The sequence below is a fragment of the Penicillium digitatum genome, chromosome 1 (genome assembly GCF_016767815.1).
Source record: "Penicillium digitatum chromosome 1, complete sequence".
Classification (NCBI taxonomy): domain Eukaryota; kingdom Fungi; phylum Ascomycota; class Eurotiomycetes; order Eurotiales; family Aspergillaceae; genus Penicillium; species Penicillium digitatum.
In genome coordinates, this window is record NC_089384.1 from 4,088,047 (window position 1) to 4,107,729 (window position 19,683).

Genomic DNA, 19,683 nt, shown 5'->3' on the forward strand with positions numbered 1-19,683 from the left:
CTCACGGACTGCCAGGATCTAGATCGACGAGTCTAACTGAAGGTGGGTCAGATCTTAACCTGTCATGCACTGTAAATTTATAGATTCATCATATTCAAATGACCTTCCACGTGTATTCTGGGGAGGCCAATTCAAACTTGCGACACAAATTTACGTAGTTGGGCAAGTTTCAAGATACAATGAGCGAAATCAGACCGAGTTGACCCCTTTCTATTGTATTCCCCTCTCCGCGGGGCTCTCCGCGGAGATGTCTTCACTTCGGCACTTAAAATGCTCATCAATCATGCCAGACGCCTTCTGAGTTTTATAAAATCCCGTGTGCTAGCGATCCAGGTACGGTGGAGATAAATAGCTGGACAACCAACCAGACGCAGCTAGTTTCTTATTACTCACATATCCCGACTCCCAAGGTTGTTTATATTTAAACCCCTGTACCAGCCATTGAACAGTACAGACATCCAACGTTTTCTTTCGTCAATCACCCAAATATTATAGATCTACACATCATGAGTTCCAATCCAGGAATGACCCCAAACCAAATTGCGCTCATCAAGGCGACGGTTCCGGTTCTCGCAGAACATGGCAACACCATCACGACCGTCTTCTATCGCAATATGCTCGAAGCCCACCCGGAGCTGAACACCGTATTTAACACTGCCAATCAGGTCAACGGCCATCAGCCTCGTGCGTTGGCTGGTGCACTCTACGCATATGCGTCGCACATCGATGATCTCGGCGCACTTAGCTCAGCGGTTGAGTTGATCTGCAACAAGCACGCCTCTCTGTATATCCAGCCCGACGATTACAAGATCGTTGGAAAGTACCTCCTCGAAGCTATGGGCGAGGTGCTTGGCGCAGCATTGACCCCGGAAATTCTCGACGCATGGGGCACAGCCTACTGGCAGCTCGCCGATATCTTGATCGGCCGCGAAAAGCAGCTTTATGAACAAGCCGAGGGCTGGACTGACTGGAGGGATTTCAAGATCGTGAACAAAGTCAAGGAATCCGAGGAAATCACATCCTTCTATCTCGCTCCTGTCGATGAAAAGCCATTGCCGGTCTTCCAGCCCGGCCAGTACATCTCCGTTCAAACGCACGTCCCCGCTCTCAAGTGCCTGCAGGCTAGACAGTACTCTCTCAGCGACCAGCCAAAGCCGGACTACTATCGCATCAGCGTGAAAAGAGAATTGGGCCTCAACCCAGCTGCTCCAGGTGCTGCCGCCCATCCGGGTTACATCTCGAATGTGCTACATGACACATTCAACATCGGCGACAAGCTTAAGGTGTCACACCCCTGCGGCGACTTTTTCCTTACCCCTGTCGACTCGGAAGCCGGCAATCCAATTGTGTTAATCTCAGCCGGCGTGGGCTTAACGCCACTGACGTCGATGCTGAACACCTTGATCTCCAAATCGCCAACAACGCGCAAACTGCACTTCATCCATGGCGCACGTTCGTCGGGCGCGCGTGCTTTCAAGGAGCACATCTCTGAGCTTACAACACCATTCCCCTCTATTCGAACAACATTCTTTACTAGTCACCCCTCCGAGGGAGAGAAGGAAGGCGTGGACTATGACCATGCCGGGCGGGTGGACTTGACCAAGGTGGATGATCAAGGCTTATTCCTCGATGATGCCAAGACAGATTATTATATTTGTGGACCCGGAAAGTTCATGATCGATGTCGAGTCGGGTCTCAAAGCCAGAGGCGTGGGAGCTGATCGCATCAAGATGGAATTGTTTGGAACCGGAGGTATTCCTCATTGAGTTCGGAGTAATCTTGAACCAAATGATTTCGTTCTTTGTTCATTTGTCAGTTGTGAATTTGGCGGGTAGAGCTACATATCTCATCTCTTGAAACTTCAAATCTTGACGAATTATAGAAATCAGATCCCTGCCCAAGGTTGGTGTACCCTTCTGCTGACCAAGCAATAATTTTGAAGGGGGACAATTATGGAGCACACCCAGTTAGATAGGACACACTTGAATTTTTTTTCTTAAATAGCGGTGAAAACCTGGCGCAACGGGGTGGTGTATTAGCAATCCTCTTTTTAAAAAAAAAGTCACGGATCGACATCCATGGATTCATAGAGAAACCAAGTTCAGAGTCATTGCATTCGATCAATGCTGCCATGGACCGAATACTGATCTCTATTTAAAATCATGCGATCACGAAACATAGGATATAAAGGCTCAAATAATCACCCAGTCAAGTGCATGGTCGAAAACAGTCCTAACCGCAACCTACCGACTGAATTATCCTTCTATCATCCTCACCTTAGATCAACATGAGTGCCAAAATAGGTATCTTCCCCGCCTCTGGGGCCCTTGGATCAAGCATCGTGAACCACCTGGCGAAACTAGTCCCAGCATCCGACCTAGTTCTGAGTGCTCAACGCCCCGAGAAACTGCACGACCTCAAGCAAGCTGGTGCCACGGTACACAAAGCAGACTATGATGATCCATCAACACTAGTCACAGCCCTTGGTGGTATGGATGTCTTGATGTTGATCTCATATGCATCATTCGAGATAGATCACAGAGTCAAGGTAAGGGGAATCAAGTGACACAGCCAACTCAAGTAGATGGCCTAGCAACGATAACCAGGCACACCGTCTTGCTATAGATGCAGCCATAAAGAGCGGCGTCAAGTACATCTTCTACTCCTCTCTTGGATTCGGCGGTAATCTGACTGACCAAACCATCGCCCATGTGATGGGCGCTCACATCGCTACAGAGAAATACCTCTCTTCCCTGCAGGATAAGCTATCCTATACTATAGTCCGCGAGGGTCTCTACACTGAATCCTTCCCGATTTATACCGCATTCTTCGATCCGCAGAATCCAGTGGACGAGGTGACGATCCCTCACTCGGGTACAGGCCCGGGCGTGGCATGTATCAAGCGCGATGAGCTTGGCGAGGCATCCGCTAATCTGATTGCCTCGTATGTCAATGACCCGACCAGCTTCGAGTACTCGAACACGGCTGTTCTGCTCTCTGGGTCTCAGGAGATCTCTCTTGTGGAGTCAGTTGAGATTATCGGTCGGGCGATTGGGAAACCGCTCAAGATTCGTGAGATCTCTATCGATGAGCATGTGAAGCTTCCTCAGATTGGAGATCAACACACATACAAGGGGGTGAATCCGTCGAGGGACTGGGCTACGGCCTGGGATGCTATCAGGCAGGGTGAGGCTGCAATTGTGACTCCGGCGCTACGCGAGGTCTTGGGGCGTGAACCGGAGAGCTACGAAACTACTGTGAAGGCGCTGTTTGGGTGAGGCTCTGCAGGCTGCCCCTATTGGAACGTGTGTGCACAAGGTACTTAATAGAGTGGTTTTATCGAAAATAGAACAAAGATTCGAGAAGTTTCAGACGCGTTAACTTTGGTGTGTGTGATACATGCAGTATGTGCAGTTAAACGAAATGACAAGGTAGAAAAAGGCGTGTGTTAACATGAAAATTCTCACTAAAAGCACAAGCATCTCTCATCAAGCCCTTCTATCATCCCGACCCAGCGTCAAAACCGTGTAGATATTTAATCGGAATAATTCTTCAGCTCCTTAACATAGAGGTTCAAGGCGCGGTAGGTAGAGCTGTGAGAACCGTACCAATAGATCTCCTTGACCTCGTTATCACCGTAGCCCTCAACGGCAAACCAGTCCTTGCCGTCATAGGTGAACAGACCCTGGTCGTTGACACCAAATGCAGTAATGTTGCCGCCCGCGGGGACCGCACCTGAGTGAGGCGCAGTCAGACCAATAGGCAAAACATCGTTCTCGATAACGTAGAGGTTCTGGAAAGCGGTAGGAACACTGTTCTGGGCAGTGTATGTGACGAGGCCATTGGGGCTGCCGCCACGGACTAGAAAAATCATATCATGTTAGGGAGTGAATTAAGATCATGCACGGCTGGAAACTTACGGATCAGAATCTCATGGTCGGTGGTGTTGGCGCCAATGTAGGCGTTCTGGCCATCGGTCAAGACGGTGTAGCCGCCGTCAGCAACGAGAGTGAACGCGTTGGGAAGCTTGGCGGCGCTGATGGCGCCGACGAAGGCGGTGATGGTGGCAAGGGAGAACTTCATTTTTGTAATTTGAACTTGTAGAAGTGTGTCTGATGATAGACTGAACGAGAAGGACAAGAGTCTTTTATGTACCCCCAAGAGCCATAGAGTTTAAGCCAAGACCTGCCTCTGCGGGTTGGCGTCATAAAACTGGGCATGATTCTATTTTTAAAATAGAGTGGCTGCTCCAAAACACTCTGCCAATTATATTGGATAATCATTTCGCGATATTGAAACATGTCTTGCAACCCCTCATGACAAAATGATCTACTCCAGATGTCGACATTTGTCGTCGAAATAGCGATTCAGCCTATTCCACAGAATCTCACATGTCTATCAGAGAGAGGTCTATGAAGTGAGAGGTATCGAATGCATGGTTTGTTGAAAGATTGAATTGTTGATGAGGCTAACTTGCTACGATACGGAGCTTGAGATTTGACGATTTCATATAACTTTGATCGACTGTGCCTATCAAGCTACTCCTGAGACCCTGAATTTTACTCAAACCTCCGACAGACCCTTCATATCCGGTTAAAACCCGGATATATATAACTAGTTACTTTCCGAAATGTGAGACTGAGTCCACTAAGCCCCTGTCGATCTTCAGGTTTGGCGAGCATGACTGTTGTATGTTGTAATTTTATCGATCCTCATTCTATGAGTTGATCCAGTTTCCCAGTTTCTAGGCCGACTATTTTTGGCATTAATTGTTGTTTGTCGCTCGCCCATCAGACCCCCAACTCACGAGTATCGACCCGAAGGCCAATATTTGCTCGGAGAGACTTGTGGATCCAAATTTTGGCAGATAAAAAAGGTTGGCTAAAGAAACTAGCATTGGTTAACATAACCACGATGCTCCAAGCAATTCCCTTCTCTTTAGAAGCCTAATGGAAACCGTTGTATTTAGGATCGGACCACGCGGGCGAGGCTTTTCTTGATTCAAACTCTAATCACACTGCGATCTATATTTCACCAGCCAAGGTAGCCATAGTCGACAAATATATGTTGTGATCTAAAATCGAAAAGGGGCATCACAAATAGATTCCAACAACAATTCCTTTATCTGCAAGTCAATCCAGCAAGATGGTAGCCATATCACACGTCGAAAATCACTTGCGCAGGCAGGAGTCATCAAGGGCATATTTCGAATCGGATCCTCTTAAGAGACTTACTGCTTATGGGTGACTGCCGGAGAGCGACCAAACGCATCTTTGCGTAGTGTAAGTAAAATAATTCATGTCGGATGCAATTCTAGCAATTTCAAAGGTTTACGGAGTAAAATCGACTTGATTAACCAAGGGGGCTTCAAGGTTAGGTTAGTCCTAAGCCTTGTGGCTCTTGTGTTGTGCCTGAGGCATCTGAACAACCAGGTCATGTGCCCACCATCTAGAAGTTAAAAAGTGCACGCCACGTAGCATAAGTTGGTGAAGACATACAACAATAGCAAGATAGTGTGCTATGTATAGGATTGTACTTTTGCGCCACAGCTCGGAAGCTGACGTGGCATACTTGCCACGTGACCACCACCAAATCCTATGGTCGTGGCCTCAGGCAACATTCTATTGCCTGAGGCATAACACCTCTCAAGAATCAACTCTCTCCCTCCTCTCTTTCGGACCCTACTATTGCAGAGCCCCCAACAAACTACGATAGTGCAAAAAATCCCCTATCGCTCAGCCTAGAAATAATTTAAAGATATGGCATCTTTATATTTACATGTGCGAAATTTTGCACAGAACACAGCACAAAAGTATCGTCTGAATCAACTGCAATTTTGCCGAGCATGACAACAGTCTGCATTCCAGATACGCTCCCCCTACTCCTATTTGTACTCCATACGCCATGAAGAGATCGACACGCTTAATTGATCGGAACGTTTTGTCTGCGTACTTCGTGCTAATGGGTTTGGTCTCGGGTCTGGTAAATAAGTTGCAGTGTTTTTGTTCGATCAATTATGCGAGATTGGTAGGCTGGGGATTACTAAAGGTACCCTGGAAGTTTGCAGTAGCGAGCTCTTGCAGAATACCAGCCACTCATATTATTGTCTAGGGGTTTATACGGAGCAGTCACAATTGCATTCCCCCTTTGATTAACCCCGGAGATTTGATCAAATATGCGCTCGTTGAACCCCGAATCGAGGAAAACACTCACCCTGCAACCTACCAATTCACTTTTTCTGAGATGATCGTAAATCTTGTTCCCGCTATATGTCAGATCTTAGTGCCACGCCTCAACCGGATAATGTGCGTCGTGGAGCACACCAATCGTCTCCTCAATCTCAGCCCATCCTACCCCTAGGTCTAGCGGTACGTCGCCAAATTGTTTTTGGGATTGATGGTTTACAAAGGATCGAATGGAAACGAGAACACATTGTACTCCGTGATCCGTACGCCGTACTCCGGACACTGATACGTATTGTGAATCAGAAATTCGAAAGTGGATCACGCATTTAGATGGGTACCCGCAAGTGGATCACTTGCCGGACCGTATGATGTTGTACCTGATTTGGGTGTTGAACCCGAGCATAAGCCGTGCGTCGCTCAGCGGAAGCAACTTTCACTAGTCGGACGCAATTCGACTTGCTAGTAACGTGTATGAAGAGCTAAGGGCTTTACTTTCTTCCAGTAACCATAATAATAGCAATTAAAGCAATTATGAAAAATTTAGAAACAGTCATGCTCATCACAAAGGGCGGACTACTGAGCAACAGCGTCCTGGTAAGGCAATTGTTTGGCCTAGGGCTCTAACAAATTTCATGAAAACCATATCCAATCTTTGCATACTTGACAGATGGGAAATAAGCGAGCATCAAGTACTATTGCTGCCTTTAGTTGAATCGGACTTTGGCCCCTAGAAGTTGTTCAAAGATCCGATGCTAGATTTATCCCAGAATCTCACCCCAAAGCCAGCGATTTCAAGGTGTAATTAAGCCAGGTTAGTCTTGGAGTGCAATTCGACGAAACAAGCTTCTAGGCGGGGACAGCTTGCCTCCAGTTCTGTGAATGTGAAGTGCTAATACCAATATACACGGACGGCAAAGATTTTATCCTCCCGTGTAGTCTTCCTGACGTCGGATCCGGACAGGCCTATTTTGGTCAAAAGCCATCTTGGTTATTGATCAAGATCCAGCCGCCGGGAATCAAGATCCAGAAACGATAGTCGGGGCCGGAATCGAGTCAAGATCCGTGTTTTTTGTGCAGATGACAGGTCTAGCGTCCGTTATTGCTCCACTGGGTCAAGGCGCGGGTGGACTGACCCTCATCGTCCTCATCTTCGAACATACAGTGACACAGGGGTAACGGGTCGCCTGCAGGGTGCCGACTTAGTCTCGGACTACATGACTCGGTACGGACATAGAATGGTGCAAATTTTAAGGTTATGATAGATCTGAGATGCTAAGGGGTCGAAATGTTGGTAATTAGCCACAAAGTCTAACAATGCATCTATTTGCAATCGTCAAGAACTGTATTGGCAAAGACTTCCTGAAATCCTGAAAGAAGAAAGAATACAGTCGGATTTTCGTAGCATCGGGCAGTATCAGGAGACGAACCCTCATGCCACAAAATGCGGAAGTGTTGACCGGACGCCAAACTGGAGAAATGGACTCCGTCTGCGATTCGTGTGAAATCTCGGTTTGTCACAGGAGCTTTTCGCGTGGACTCGGTGGACATCGGGTTCGAGGGTAGGGCGAGGGGCAAAGGGTAGGAGAGCATCCGAGTCACCCCACTGATCCCAATAGCAAGTGGAGTAGTTTTGGGGATGAAATTTGAATAAGCAGGAATTCCCTGTTTCGCTACTGGACGCTACGGAGGTCTCGTGGCGGCACTACGGAGTAACTCTACGTCTAGTTCTTACACTTTCTTTATTATCCTATCAATCCAAAGCAATCTGATTTAATACATCTGGATCTGACACGTTTGTTTTGGATGTTCATCGTAAATCGTCACAAGAAATAGGTGGCGCCGATTTTCAGTGAGACCGACAAAAGTACTATGCTGATGAGACCTACGGAGTACACATTGCGGCGACTTGGCCACAAGCGGCAAGGCAGAACTTGACAGCATTGCCAAGTATACATGGCCTTTCCACGAAAAATTATGGGCGTGTCAAACCGTCATTATTTACTGTAGAGTTACTATAGATACACCGTAGTGGCGTGTTTAAGTCGGTGATAACCAGTTTTGACGTATCAATGTTCTTCAGCATTGCTACCATATCAATTTACGTATCTCGGCGTTCGGACATGATATCTCGACATTTTCGTACAGCTTTTATAGGAGTCACCGGCCAATGACGTATAGTATAGTCGCATATTTCCAGAGGTCCATCTCACAGAAAATAGATTGCCTGACAGGGTGGATGACAGGTGATCGTCAAAGGATATATGGTGAGGCAAGCAATCAGCAGGATCCTTGACACTCGATGAAGAAACAGGGTATGAATTTTACCGGACGGGGTAAATAATGTAAAAGATGCAAAGCCGGGTTTGATGCAGATTCCCTACGCACACAATTGTAGTCCATGCATATATATATATAGCGAGGAATCAATTTTGAGTTGATCTTGTGATCATCTAGTCCGTCCCTATGTAAGAACCTCATCTAGTCCTCCAGGATGAATCGCAAGGTGAACGAAGCAATTATCGTCTATGACGAAATGATCCCGTAAAATTATCTGTCAATCGCCGCTAGTTACAGGTACCAGGCTAGGACGGAAAGATACTTGAAATTTCGTACGAAGAGCTACTCCGGATCTAAACTGACAAGCATACCACGTGTAAGAACTGGGAACAGTTAACTCGGCAAGATGGGATTGGCTTCACCCATGTTGAAGAGACTTACTAGTACATAGATAGTCGGGTCTCAGGTCTCAATTCTACAACGTGTTATGTGGAATCAAAGCAAGAAATAAGAAAAGGAGGCACCAAAAGGTACATGTAAAACAGACAGTGTCTAAATTACATACATTGTATTATTTACCTGGATTTCCTAAAAATACATAAGATCGGCTCCGAGACTCGGCCGGCGGAGCCTTGGACAAGGCCCAGCCCATTGGTTCCCTCCACTTTAACTTCAAGGGTTTCACACGTTACCGAGAGTATCGTAATTTACTCGTCGGAGCCGGCCGTTGACCACCTGGGGAGGGGGGAAACTCGGCTTGATTTCACCAAACAGCAGTGCAAGCGAGAGTGACTAGCCGGAGGCTAGACCATTTTGGATACGCAGGGTCTGTTCAAGACCTGACATCACAGGTCAATTCGTACACAAGTGTAATCGTCTGTTCCGGATCACCTTCGTACCCCTGTTTTTTTTTTTTTTTTTCGGGGCACACTCTGGCTTTATATAAATGGTCTGCAGCCGAAACCCATATCCTGTTCCATGATATCTTCAGTTGTGATTTATTTATAAATCCTTGGTCCTTCGCCACCTTTCCACCTTTCCACTATAGTACTTCTTTCAACTTACTACATCTCCCAATCCTCTGCCTTCGAGGCCAACGTATGATCCAAGATGTGCATCATGGCTTGCAACCGATCCAATGAGATCCCCAATCTCTCCATAGACCAGGGGACCTACCTCAGCCAACATCTGAGTCCCCAGTCTCGACCTGCCGACTACTTCGACAGGCCCGACCCTCTCGCTGCCAACTGGAGCTATGACAACGCCATTGACCTGTTCTCCATCAACCCCACAGATATGGAGCCCGTCTCATTCGACTTCGCAGACAGTCTGACGAACCTTGAATCCAAGGATCTCTTCAGTGACCCATTTGCTAGCTCTGGGATTAGTGGCTTTTCCATGCCCGAAGATGCGGCTTCACTATCATCGGTACGACTCCACACATCCAATCATTATTTTGACACACAAAGCTAATCTCCGCACAGGAGTTCGAAAGTGACGACCAAACATGGCCATCCGCTGTTGCCCGCCATTCCATCGACTCGAACACATTTGAAACACAGTCGACAAACCAATCCACAAACTACACCTCTTCTCAACTTCCAACACAGAGCAAGGCTCGCTCATCTTCAACAAGATGGTCATCGAGTCCAGAGATGAAGGAAGAAGAGATTACTACGCCCCAACCCTCCAAACCCACATCCCGCAAGACCCGCAGCTTTTCCCGAGATTCAACCCGCTCATCAACGGGCGGTCAAGACCCTCAGATGCGGAATGCCGCTAAGCGTGCCGCCCATAACATCATCGAGAAGCGCTACCGCACCAACATGAACGCCAAATTTGTTTCTCTCGAGCAAGCCATCTCCCCCTCGGGTGTTCAGAAGCATTCCAAGGTTGGCGCGGGGTCTCTCAAAAAGTCCGAGATTCTAACCAATGCTCTTACCTACATCGATGGTATCCAGCAGGAGAACCAGGCTCTGCACAAGGAGCTCGCACTTCTCAAGCAAAACTTGCTGCCGGGAGGTATCTGGCGCCATGCTAAAAATCCTCGATTATGATCAAGGCCATGCCGATCTTGCCACAGTGACGCTGCTGCTTTCAAGCATCTTTCTTTTTGTCATGACCGCGACGAGCGTTGTTTTCTTAGAGTAGCCGGACAACGCGGTCCCGGTCGGCGTTCTCTTTTTGCTTTCTTTTTCTTTTGTGGGTGGGAGGAGGCGTTCGGAACATCTGTTATTTGGGCTCATATGTGGCCCTCTCTCATCTCAGATATGATTTGATTTTCCGGTCGTGGCGACCACAAAAGTGTTATGTGACTTGTGATTCCCCCTAAATGGATGGGAATACCTCATGGATAGCATCCTAAAACATTAATATAACTGCCAAGACTTGGATGATTTATTCTGCTTAAATATTTCTCCTTTCATGATCGTGTGAGTATGGCCTGATGCTTTCCCAATGTGGAACTAGATGCGTTTCGATGGTCCCATCCATATTTGTATATAAGCACATCTGCATTGTAAGTGAGGTCTGTTCCCTCCGTGTTTTCGGTGCTGGACTGACTGGCCACTTCCGGTTAGCAAGGGGAATGCTCTCAAAATCAAAGTTGAATGTCTTTCGTATCATGACCTTGGTCGTCTTGCCTTCAAGATGGCCTCGATGTGGCTTAAAGCGCACTCTGAATATTACTCAACGGACGTGTTCTGTCTAAGAAGCAAGTTGATCAGAGCCAGTATCGCCTTGTGAGACGCACTTGGCTCTCCGTACTTGGTCAGGGGGAACGGATAAGATCAGCGAAACTAGTTTCGGAAATTTCCCATGATGTCGAGCCGGGAACATCGAAGGGGACAGCGGACATTGCTTTTGGTTCATCAAAGAGCTGGCTGCACTAACTACAGCGGGCAGGATGATTCGAGAAGTCACACATTGAACCATGTGGTCCACCAGGGGTGTCCGAATCCAATGTTTCCCGGTTGGAATTAAGCTACTGCACCGTGCCTGAATATCCCTGCAATTTCTCGCCTGCACGACTGCCAGCAAACGGCTATGCATCTCCAATGAATGGATTTTGGGAATATGCAATCGATAGCGAGCATGCCAGTCTGTCACGGATGCACTATGACGATGATCAAATTGAACCAATCTTGGGTTCACCGGGTTGCTTCCCAACCGTGTATACTACGGAATTTCGTTCATTGGCCTACACCGCCGTGTCTCGGTTCTTGCCATCTCCTTCTCCTTCCGTTGTGGGTATTGAGCTGGGCGAGATTGAACCTTGCAGTCAGATAGATGGCAGGGAGCCTACTGTGATGCCTAACTGAGGAGACTCGCCCACCCTAGGGCAAGCCGATGGTTCTCATTCCGAAGCAATAATTGAAGAAGTGGACCTTGATTGCACCGTTCCTTGGATGAAGCTCAAAGCTGCTGCTTTAGTGGTGCAAAGTGCGTCCTGAATCCGTCGTCTCAGGTTTCCCCTTTGGATGGCTTTCCATGGGACTACTGCAACAAATCATAGGTGACTATCCCGCCATACCCAGCTGCTGATCATCTGAATATGTTTCAAGTTGTTGTTTCGAACTCACATCGATATCGCAAGGGCTTTCGCTGGATAAGCCAAGGCTATGGCGCATGTGTGGTGTTGACTCCACATAGATACTGTTAAGTATTTCATTTGAAATGCAGATATGCAGCTCTTCCGTCACTATTATGGTGTCTATCTACACACTAGAGCACCATTAATCTCGGAACTGACGCCCCTAAACTGTGCTGGAGCTCCAAAATGCTAATCGTTGATTCTTATCGGCCCACGCATGGACTTGCCGTTTTGGGTCAACCGTCGCCACTGACAATCGAGCTTTGATGTTCATATGCGATGCCATTGAGTTTGATATTGGGAAGGTTTTTGAGAGACTGTGTATATTTCATTTGAAGTTGGCGTTCTACTCAAGTTTGGAGGGACATCCTTGAAGAGAATCTGTTGAGTCATGCTGGTCGGACCTCGTGCGGAGCTATGAAATGGCCATGGCATTTGCGAATAGGCAGCAAAAATATCCACATGAATGTGATTTGATGTTCAATTACTCAAACAACATGAATTCAATCCCAGTTGTACCCCAGTTCTTATCTGTGGAGTGTGTTGGTGGATACTTTGAATGGCCCACTGAAGGGAGGTCCTCCCGAAGATGACTCCCCGCAAACACCCAAGAAAAATTTCAGATTCCATTATCAACATCTTCCTTGTCCATGACCAATCGTTCTGATTCAACCACCAGTATCAGGTCCGCCCCGTCATTGGCCGCTCTCAATTGGTCTCCCGCTTTATCTAAGTGTTTTCCCTGAACAGGGTTAATTCGTGAGGGGTGTCAACGGGGACCAAAACCAGATCGAAGCTATATAGAAATCATTTCTCCCTATACTTCATACTTCTCGTTGACATTCAGTCAGAAAATGGGTGAATATCCCTCCTGTCTGCCTACTGAGTTGATCTACATTGCCTCCGGCTGAATTACCACGGCATGGATCTGGAGTCGAATTCGCAATCCCTCAAGCCACCGCTGACGGATCAGAATGTGCAAGATGCGCAGGATCTCGCTGCGCTGGGTCATTCCCAGGCTTTGGCGCGGAAGTTCGATGTATGGAGTATGCTGGCGCTCGCCTTTTGTGTGCTTGGTATGTTTGCGTTTTTTTTGCCACCTGACGTGAACCCCTGTGCTGACTTGCCCCAGGAACCTATTCGACCTTCGCTCAGGATCTTAGTAGTGGTCTAACCAATGGTGGCTCTATCACTATCCTCTGGGGCCTGGTGCTGGTCACAGCATGTAACCTGTGTGTGGCGCTCTCGCTGGGCGAATTGACTAGCAGCATGCCCACGGCCCTTGGTCAGGCCTACTGGGTATACCGACTGTGGAACACACCATTGGGCCGATTCGTCTCGTACATGTGTGCATGGATCAATACATTTGGATGGTGGACCTTGACTGCGTCGCAGGTCGCCTTCATGACTGAATTCCTGCTGGGCATGAAGACCATGTTTAATCCCGAGTGGGATGGAGCCAACAAGGGATGGCTCAATTTTGTTGTATACATAGGGGTGGTCTTCGTGCTGACCCTGATCAACGTCGTCAGCTGCCGCAAGGAGAAGATCCTGCCCTGGCTTAACAACTTTGTTGGAGTGTGGTTCTTCGGCCTGTTCATTGTGCTCTCTCTTGTGCTGCTCATCTCGGTCGGAACCAAGAGTCACTTGTCATTCCAGCCCGCTTCGTTCGCGTTTGGTGCTTGGAAGAATGAAACTGGCTGGGGCGACGGTGTGGTTTGGTTTACCGGGTTAGTACAGGCAGCATACGGGTTGACCGCGTTCGACTCGGTCATCCATATGGTGGAGGAAATCCCTGCGCCACGGAAGAATGCCCCACGAGTCATCTGGATGGCCGTCTTGTTTGGTGCCGTGACTGGATTCATTTTCATGGTGGTTTGCCTGTTCTGCATCCAGGATGTGGACCGTGTCGTCAACGCCGACCTCCCTTTCATGGAGCTTGTGGTCGAGACTGTTGGGGTGAAAGGGGCCGCTGTACTGATTGCAATGTTCATCTTCAATGGTTTAGGCCAGGGCATCAGTATCCTCACCACTGCCTCCCGTTTGACCTGGGGCTTTGCCCGTGACGGTGGTGTGCCTTTCAGCAAGTATTTCAGCCACGTCGACCCCGTGTGGCAAGTCCCTGCCCGCGCTCTTTGGGGTCAGAGCATCGTCATCGGTATCGTGGGCATTCTATACCTCTTTGCCAACACCGTGCTTGAAGCGATTCTCAGCGTCAGCACCATCGCCCTGACTGTCTCGTACGCGATGCCTATTTTCGCCTTGCTCATCACCGGTCGTGAGAAATTGCCTCCAGGTCCATTCCAGCTCGGTCGCATTGGTCCGTGGTTGAACTGGGTCAGTATCTTCTACTGTATCATCACTACAATTTTCTTCCTGTTCCCTGGGAGCCCAAACCCGGCACCCAGCGATATGAACTTTGCCATTGCCGTCTTTGGTGTCATGTTGGTCATTGCTGTTTCATTCTGGTTCATCCAAGGCAACCGAACCTACCTCTCGACCGAAGATGCCATCGCCTCAATGGTCTACGCCCATCATCTGGAAATAAATGAGCCAGGTGTTGATGAGCCTGTTTCGGCCGTTCAAGATCCGGTCGTTGTTGATGAGAAGTGATGTCATGAGGTTTCCTCTTTGATTTATAAAACCATACCCCTTTTGGACTGGTGTAAACTGACACATACATGCTATGTTCGGGGTGTCCATAACCATAACCCGGTTGCATTTTGTATATGTAGAGCCAGGTTGAAGTCCATCCTCAAAGACAGAAATTCTGACATAATTCAAATCATTGGCCCTAATAAATGATTCACAATTAAATTAGACACCAGCCAATTCTTTGTTGTTTTTCTTGACACAAAAATGTGAAGAGTCACGGGATAATACGGAGCACCGGCGGAACATGATCGACATTGTTGCAACTCCAGTCCTGCCAAGAACAACTTTTGAAGACCGCCGGCACAACGCTGAAAGCCGTGAGACAGTTCGGTGTCAGAGGAAACTATCATCTTGACCCCTAATAGTGGTCACAGGAACAACCTTGCAAGCGTGCTGAGCACTCCGTACATCTTGTCACTTCGCATTCTTGCCCAGCCATTTTACCCAAGACTGAGATGTCACATCAAATAATGAAGAAAGATCGAGATCACCAGCCACATCTGTCTCCAGTGCCGAAATGATTTTGAGTCTGGCAACTGGAATTTTGTGCTGGCCCCAGCCCCCGATGCACGCCGACGCACTCCGATGCATGTCAATGCAAACAGAACCGGTAGTCATTCGGGTTGCAACATTGCTTCAGTGCATTTCAGCGCCACACAAGCCTAGCGCCCATCCTTCTAGGGTTGTCTTAAGTTTTGATGAGATAGCCTAATTGGCTGCCAGCTAATGCAACAGTACATGATCACCATCCCAACTTCCCCCCTTCGGGAGCCTTGGCAGGAGAGGAATGATTTTGACAATGAAACACAACTTCCAACCGATTCCCATCGACCAGATCTGATAGCAGATAAACCGTGGGCTCCATGCATTAACAAGAACCTCATTTTCAAGGCCAAATCATCCAGCCACCCGGCAATACAAGCCCCTAACGCCCCCTCACCTTGCTTAGAGTGGGCCAACCCCTGCCGATCATCAACGGATCCCCGACGGGTGCACCAAATTTCACAATGGGATAGTAAGTTTATCTCCATACCGATCACATCAAAAACAATTCGCCGTTTCCCAGGTTGGGAAAGGCTGTTGGTCGTGACGATGCAAGCATGGGGCCACGGAGCCTGATCCTGAAGGCGCAATCCCCAGTCGCTAGCATTGATTACGAGCCGTCTCACTAAATGGGCATCCACCGAGGGTCCACTAGAACAGTGGAACATATGTGTTGTTGCGATGCCAAGGGAATGACGCGAAACTCTGACCAAAGCACTCTGTCCTTGCCAACAGTGTCTTATCCTGGTTTTTCCTGGGCTTCATCAACACACATTCTTTGTCGCCCTATCATTCCCCCCCCACCAATGCAACCATAATAAATACAAAATTGTTCACGATATTTACCCCTCTTTTGTATTTGATAGTCTTCTGACTACTTATACTTCCTACATTTGCTGTGCAGAGACTTCGACCAGTGTCTGAAAAGGTGTTCTGATATCACTCTCTACCATGATTGCATCATTATTCAACCGTAGGGCATTGACGCTCGCTTTATTGTCACTTTTTGCATCCTCTGCCACAGCCGATGTTTTTGAGAGTTTGTCTGCTGTTCCTCAGGGTGAGCAATCCGTGTTTTGAACTGAACCGGCCTAACTGATTCACTGACCGACCATAGGATGGAGATATTCTCGCACACCGAGTGCTAATCAGCCCTTGAAGCTACAGATTGCTCTGGCTCAGGGAGATGTTGCTGGGTTCGAGGCAGCTGTGATCGATATGTCAACCCCCGACCACCCCAGTTACGGGAACCACTTCAACACCCACGAGGAAATGAAGCGGATGCTGCAGCCTAGCGCGGAGTCCGTAGACTCGATCCGTAACTGGCTCGAAAGTGCCGGTATTTCCAAGATCGAACAGGACGCTGACTGGATGACCTTCTATACCACCGTGAAGACAGCGAATGAGCTGCTGGCAGCCAACTTCCAGTTCTACATCAATGGAGTCAAGAAAATAGAGCGTCTCCGCACACTCAAGTACTCTGTCCCGGACGCTTTGGTGTCCCACATTAACATGATCCAGCCAACCACCCGTTTCGGCCAGCTGCGCGCCCAGCGCGCCATTTTACACACCGAGGTCAAGGATAACGACGAGGCTTTCCGCTCAAATGCCATGTCCGCTAATCCGGACTGCAACAGCATCATCACTCCCCAGTGTCTCAAGGATTTGTACAGTATCGGTGACTATGAGGCCGACCCCACCAATGGGAACAAGGTCGCGTTTGCCAGCTACCTAGAGGAGTATGCCCGATACTCCGATCTCGCATTATTTGAGAAAAACATCGCCCCCTTTGCCAAGGGACAGAATTTCTCCGTTGTCCAGTATAACGGCGGTGGTAATGATCAACAATCGAGCAGTGGCAGTAGTGAGGCGAATCTTGACTTGCAGTACATCGTTGGAGTCAGCTCTCCTGTTCCCGTTACAGAGTTTAGCACTGGAGGTCGCGGTGAACTTGTTCCGGATCTCGACCAGCCGAATCCCAATGACAACAACAACGAGCCATACCTTGAATTCCTCCAGAACGTGCTCAAGTTGCACAAGAAGGACCTCCCCCAGGTGATTTCCACCTCTTATGGCGAGGACGAGCAGGTATGAAGCTCACCCCTTAGTTCGTGATTTTGTCAGTTTCTAATATCAACACCCCCCCCCCCAGAGCGTTCCAGAGAAGTACGCCCGCGCCGTTTGCAACCTGTACTCCCAACTCGGTAGCCGTGGTGTGTCCGTAATCTTTTCATCCGGCGACTCTGGCGTTGGCGCCGCGTGTCAGACGAACGACGGCCGGAACGCGACCCACTTCCCACCCCAGTTCCCGGCCGCCTGCCCCTGGGTGACATCAGTCGGTGCGACAACCCACACTGCGCCCGAACGAGCCGTTTACTTCTCATCTGGCGGTTTCTCCGATCTCTGGGATCGCCCTACGTGGCAAGAAGATGCTGTGAGTGAGTACCTCGAGAACCTGGGCGACCGCTGGTCTGGCCTCTTCAACCCTAAGGGCCGTGCCTTCCCCGACGTCGCAGCCCAGGGTGAAAACTACGCCATCTACGATAAGGGTTCTTTGATCAGCGTCGATGGCACCTCTTGCTCGGCACCTGCGTTTGCCGGAGTCATCGCCCTCCTCAACGACGCCCGCATCAAGGCCAATAGACCACCCATGGGCTTCCTCAACCCTTGGCTGTACTCTGAAGGCCGCAGCGGCCTAAACGACATTGTCAACGGCGGTAGCACTGGCTGCGACGGTCATGGCCGCTTCTCCGGCCCCACTAACGGTGGTACGTCGATTCCAGGTGCCAGCTGGAACGCTACTAAGGGCTGGGACCCTGTCTCCGGTCTTGGATCGCCCAACTTTGCTGCCATGCGCAAACTCGCCAACGCTGAGTAGGTTGCAGGTCTTGCTGACTCAGGAGACCATCTGAGTTTCAGATTATGAATTATTCCGACTAGTTGAACACTTCCGGTACGCATGCATGCCAGGTACATACACCTAGATTTTCTTCCCTATATATGCAAATACAATGATCTTGTGCACTGCATTCCATTTTTTCGTGGCTTGCTGTTTTTTATTCTCGCCTTGCCTGGAGGCGCTTCAACTCCACCCTGAGGCCTGCTGGTGCAAGAGACACAACTTTGACCTATCTCTATCTGGATATGTACTTTCTCTGATCCTCGATGGAATGCATAGCGTTGCTCCTGGAACATGATCTTGGACTTGACAAAACAATCTTAACGACCCAAACTACTTGCAGACACGTTGCAGTAAAACACACTGTGCACCCTACCGATTGAACACAGACTCGGACTTTTCGATGTCCTCCTTGCTCAAACACCATTTATCTTGCAACGCAGGATCAAGGCTCGAGGCATAGACATCCTTGGGCCACCATTCACCCCAGCTAGTCAAGAAAATCTGTTCCGGATCAGCGGGGAGATCATCGGCCGTGACCGCGCGAAGGATATTTTGGGCGCCTAATGATCGTTAGATGGCGTCTTGAAATCAAACTCGGATCCAAAGATCCCTACCCTCTGGCACGGTCTTGGCATCGGGCATATCCATGGTTAAACCTAAGCTCGAATGCTGGGCAAGCTTAGTGTCGGGGATGAGACCTGGTGAGACAGCCACGACTGTGCAATCTGGGAGGCTGCGACGCCAGTAGTGTGCACCCAGAAGCTGGGTGAATTTCGATGCACTGTACACTACTCTTGCATTCGCACCGGAGTTCGCCTTTAGATCGATGTCAAGAGTCCCTTGCATTAAGTCAGGATTGTGAACAACTTCGCTTTTGGCGACAGGACTGGAAATAAGGAAAACAAACGTACTCGGGTCGCCTTCTCTCACATTACGAATTGCACCCGACGATACAATGACTATGCGTGAGTGTGAGGCAGATAGAGTCTCAGAAAATTGGTGGGTCAGAAAGTGCTGGGCTGCGTTTTGATTCAGGGATGATCAGCTCCAGCCTCTTGAACTTTTCTTTTCTGCAGCCGATCGAATTTTTGTCATACCCAGATGATTGACCACGTAGGATTCACACCATTGAGAGCCATGGGGTCCCGGTCCCTCGGCGCTGTTAATGAAGCCCGCAATAAGGAAAAGATAATTCAACGGCCTTTGACCCAATTCAGAGAGGGCTTGCTTGGCAAAGGACTGCACGCTCTTTAGATCTAAAAGATCCAAGGGCAAGATAGAGACGCTGTGCTTGGAAGCATCGAATTTGAGATCATCGTACGCGACACGTGTCTTTTCCGTGTCACGAACCCCTAGAATGAAGCTGTATGGCTGTGCCTGTTGGAGTAGCTGCTTGATTGCTTCAAATCCCTATGGTCAAGTTTAGCTGGAGGATGGATATTCCCATAGAATGTGGATGTACCAAGCCCGACGAGGTGCCGGTCGCGATTACAGTTTTTGCGATCGAGGACATTTTCGGATGTATTTGC

General features: G+C 48.7%; 8 protein-coding genes across 8 annotated transcripts; 6 read left to right on the plus strand and 2 right to left on the minus strand.

Annotated features, from left to right (window-relative positions):
* Positions 1-506: 506 nt before the first annotated feature.
* Pdw03_3735 (Bacterial hemoglobin) lies at positions 507-1,766 on the plus strand (the record flags this gene model as incomplete). Its single annotated transcript, XM_014676386.1, has 1 exon — positions 507-1,766. One exon carries the CDS (start codon positions 507-509, stop codon positions 1,764-1,766), a length of 1,260 nt encoding a protein of 419 aa, XP_014531872.1.
* Positions 1,767-2,287: 521 nt separating this feature from the next.
* Positions 2,288-3,278, plus strand: Pdw03_3736 (NmrA-like family protein; the record flags this gene model as incomplete). Its single annotated transcript, XM_066100580.1, has 3 exons — positions 2,288-2,437; positions 2,542-2,548; positions 2,626-3,278. 3 exons carry the CDS (start codon positions 2,288-2,290, stop codon positions 3,276-3,278), a joined length of 810 nt encoding a protein of 269 aa, XP_065955980.1.
* A 257-nt stretch (positions 3,279-3,535) lies between these two features.
* Pdw03_3737 (uncharacterized protein) lies at positions 3,536-4,083 on the minus strand (the record flags this gene model as incomplete). Its single annotated transcript, XM_014676384.1, has 2 exons — positions 3,536-3,861; positions 3,921-4,083. 2 exons carry the CDS (start codon positions 4,081-4,083, stop codon positions 3,536-3,538), a joined length of 489 nt encoding a protein of 162 aa, XP_014531870.1.
* A 1,821-nt stretch (positions 4,084-5,904) lies between these two features.
* Pdw03_3738 (uncharacterized protein) lies at positions 5,905-6,360 on the plus strand (the record flags this gene model as incomplete). The annotated part of the gene is made up of 2 exons (XM_066100581.1): positions 5,905-6,048; positions 6,112-6,360. 2 exons carry the CDS (start codon positions 5,905-5,907, stop codon positions 6,358-6,360), a joined length of 393 nt encoding a protein of 130 aa, XP_065955981.1.
* A 3,221-nt stretch (positions 6,361-9,581) lies between these two features.
* Positions 9,582-10,519, plus strand: Pdw03_3739 (Helix-loop-helix DNA-binding; the record flags this gene model as incomplete). The annotated part of the gene is made up of 2 exons (XM_014676382.2): positions 9,582-9,890; positions 9,947-10,519. 2 exons carry the CDS (start codon positions 9,582-9,584, stop codon positions 10,517-10,519), a joined length of 882 nt encoding a protein of 293 aa, XP_014531868.2.
* A 2,457-nt stretch (positions 10,520-12,976) lies between these two features.
* On the plus strand, positions 12,977-14,667 carry Pdw03_3740 (Amino acid/polyamine transporter I; the record flags this gene model as incomplete). The annotated part of the gene is made up of 2 exons (XM_014676381.1): positions 12,977-13,130; positions 13,187-14,667. The coding sequence occupies 2 exons, from the start codon at positions 12,977-12,979 to the stop codon at positions 14,665-14,667; spliced, it is 1,635 nt and encodes a 544-aa protein (XP_014531867.1).
* A 1,536-nt stretch (positions 14,668-16,203) lies between these two features.
* On the plus strand, positions 16,204-18,130 carry Pdw03_3741 (Tripeptidyl-peptidase sed2; the record flags this gene model as incomplete). Its single annotated transcript, XM_014676380.1, has 3 exons — positions 16,204-16,312; positions 16,370-17,340; positions 17,405-18,130. The coding sequence occupies 3 exons, from the start codon at positions 16,204-16,206 to the stop codon at positions 18,128-18,130; spliced, it is 1,806 nt and encodes a 601-aa protein (XP_014531866.1).
* A 393-nt stretch (positions 18,131-18,523) lies between these two features.
* Pdw03_3742 (Short-chain dehydrogenase/reductase SDR) lies at positions 18,524-19,667 on the minus strand (the record flags this gene model as incomplete). The annotated part of the gene is made up of 5 exons (XM_066100582.1): positions 18,524-18,714; positions 18,769-18,993; positions 19,066-19,173; positions 19,252-19,564; positions 19,617-19,667. 5 exons carry the CDS (start codon positions 19,665-19,667, stop codon positions 18,524-18,526), a joined length of 888 nt encoding a protein of 295 aa, XP_065955982.1.
* Positions 19,668-19,683: the final 16 nt, after the last annotated feature.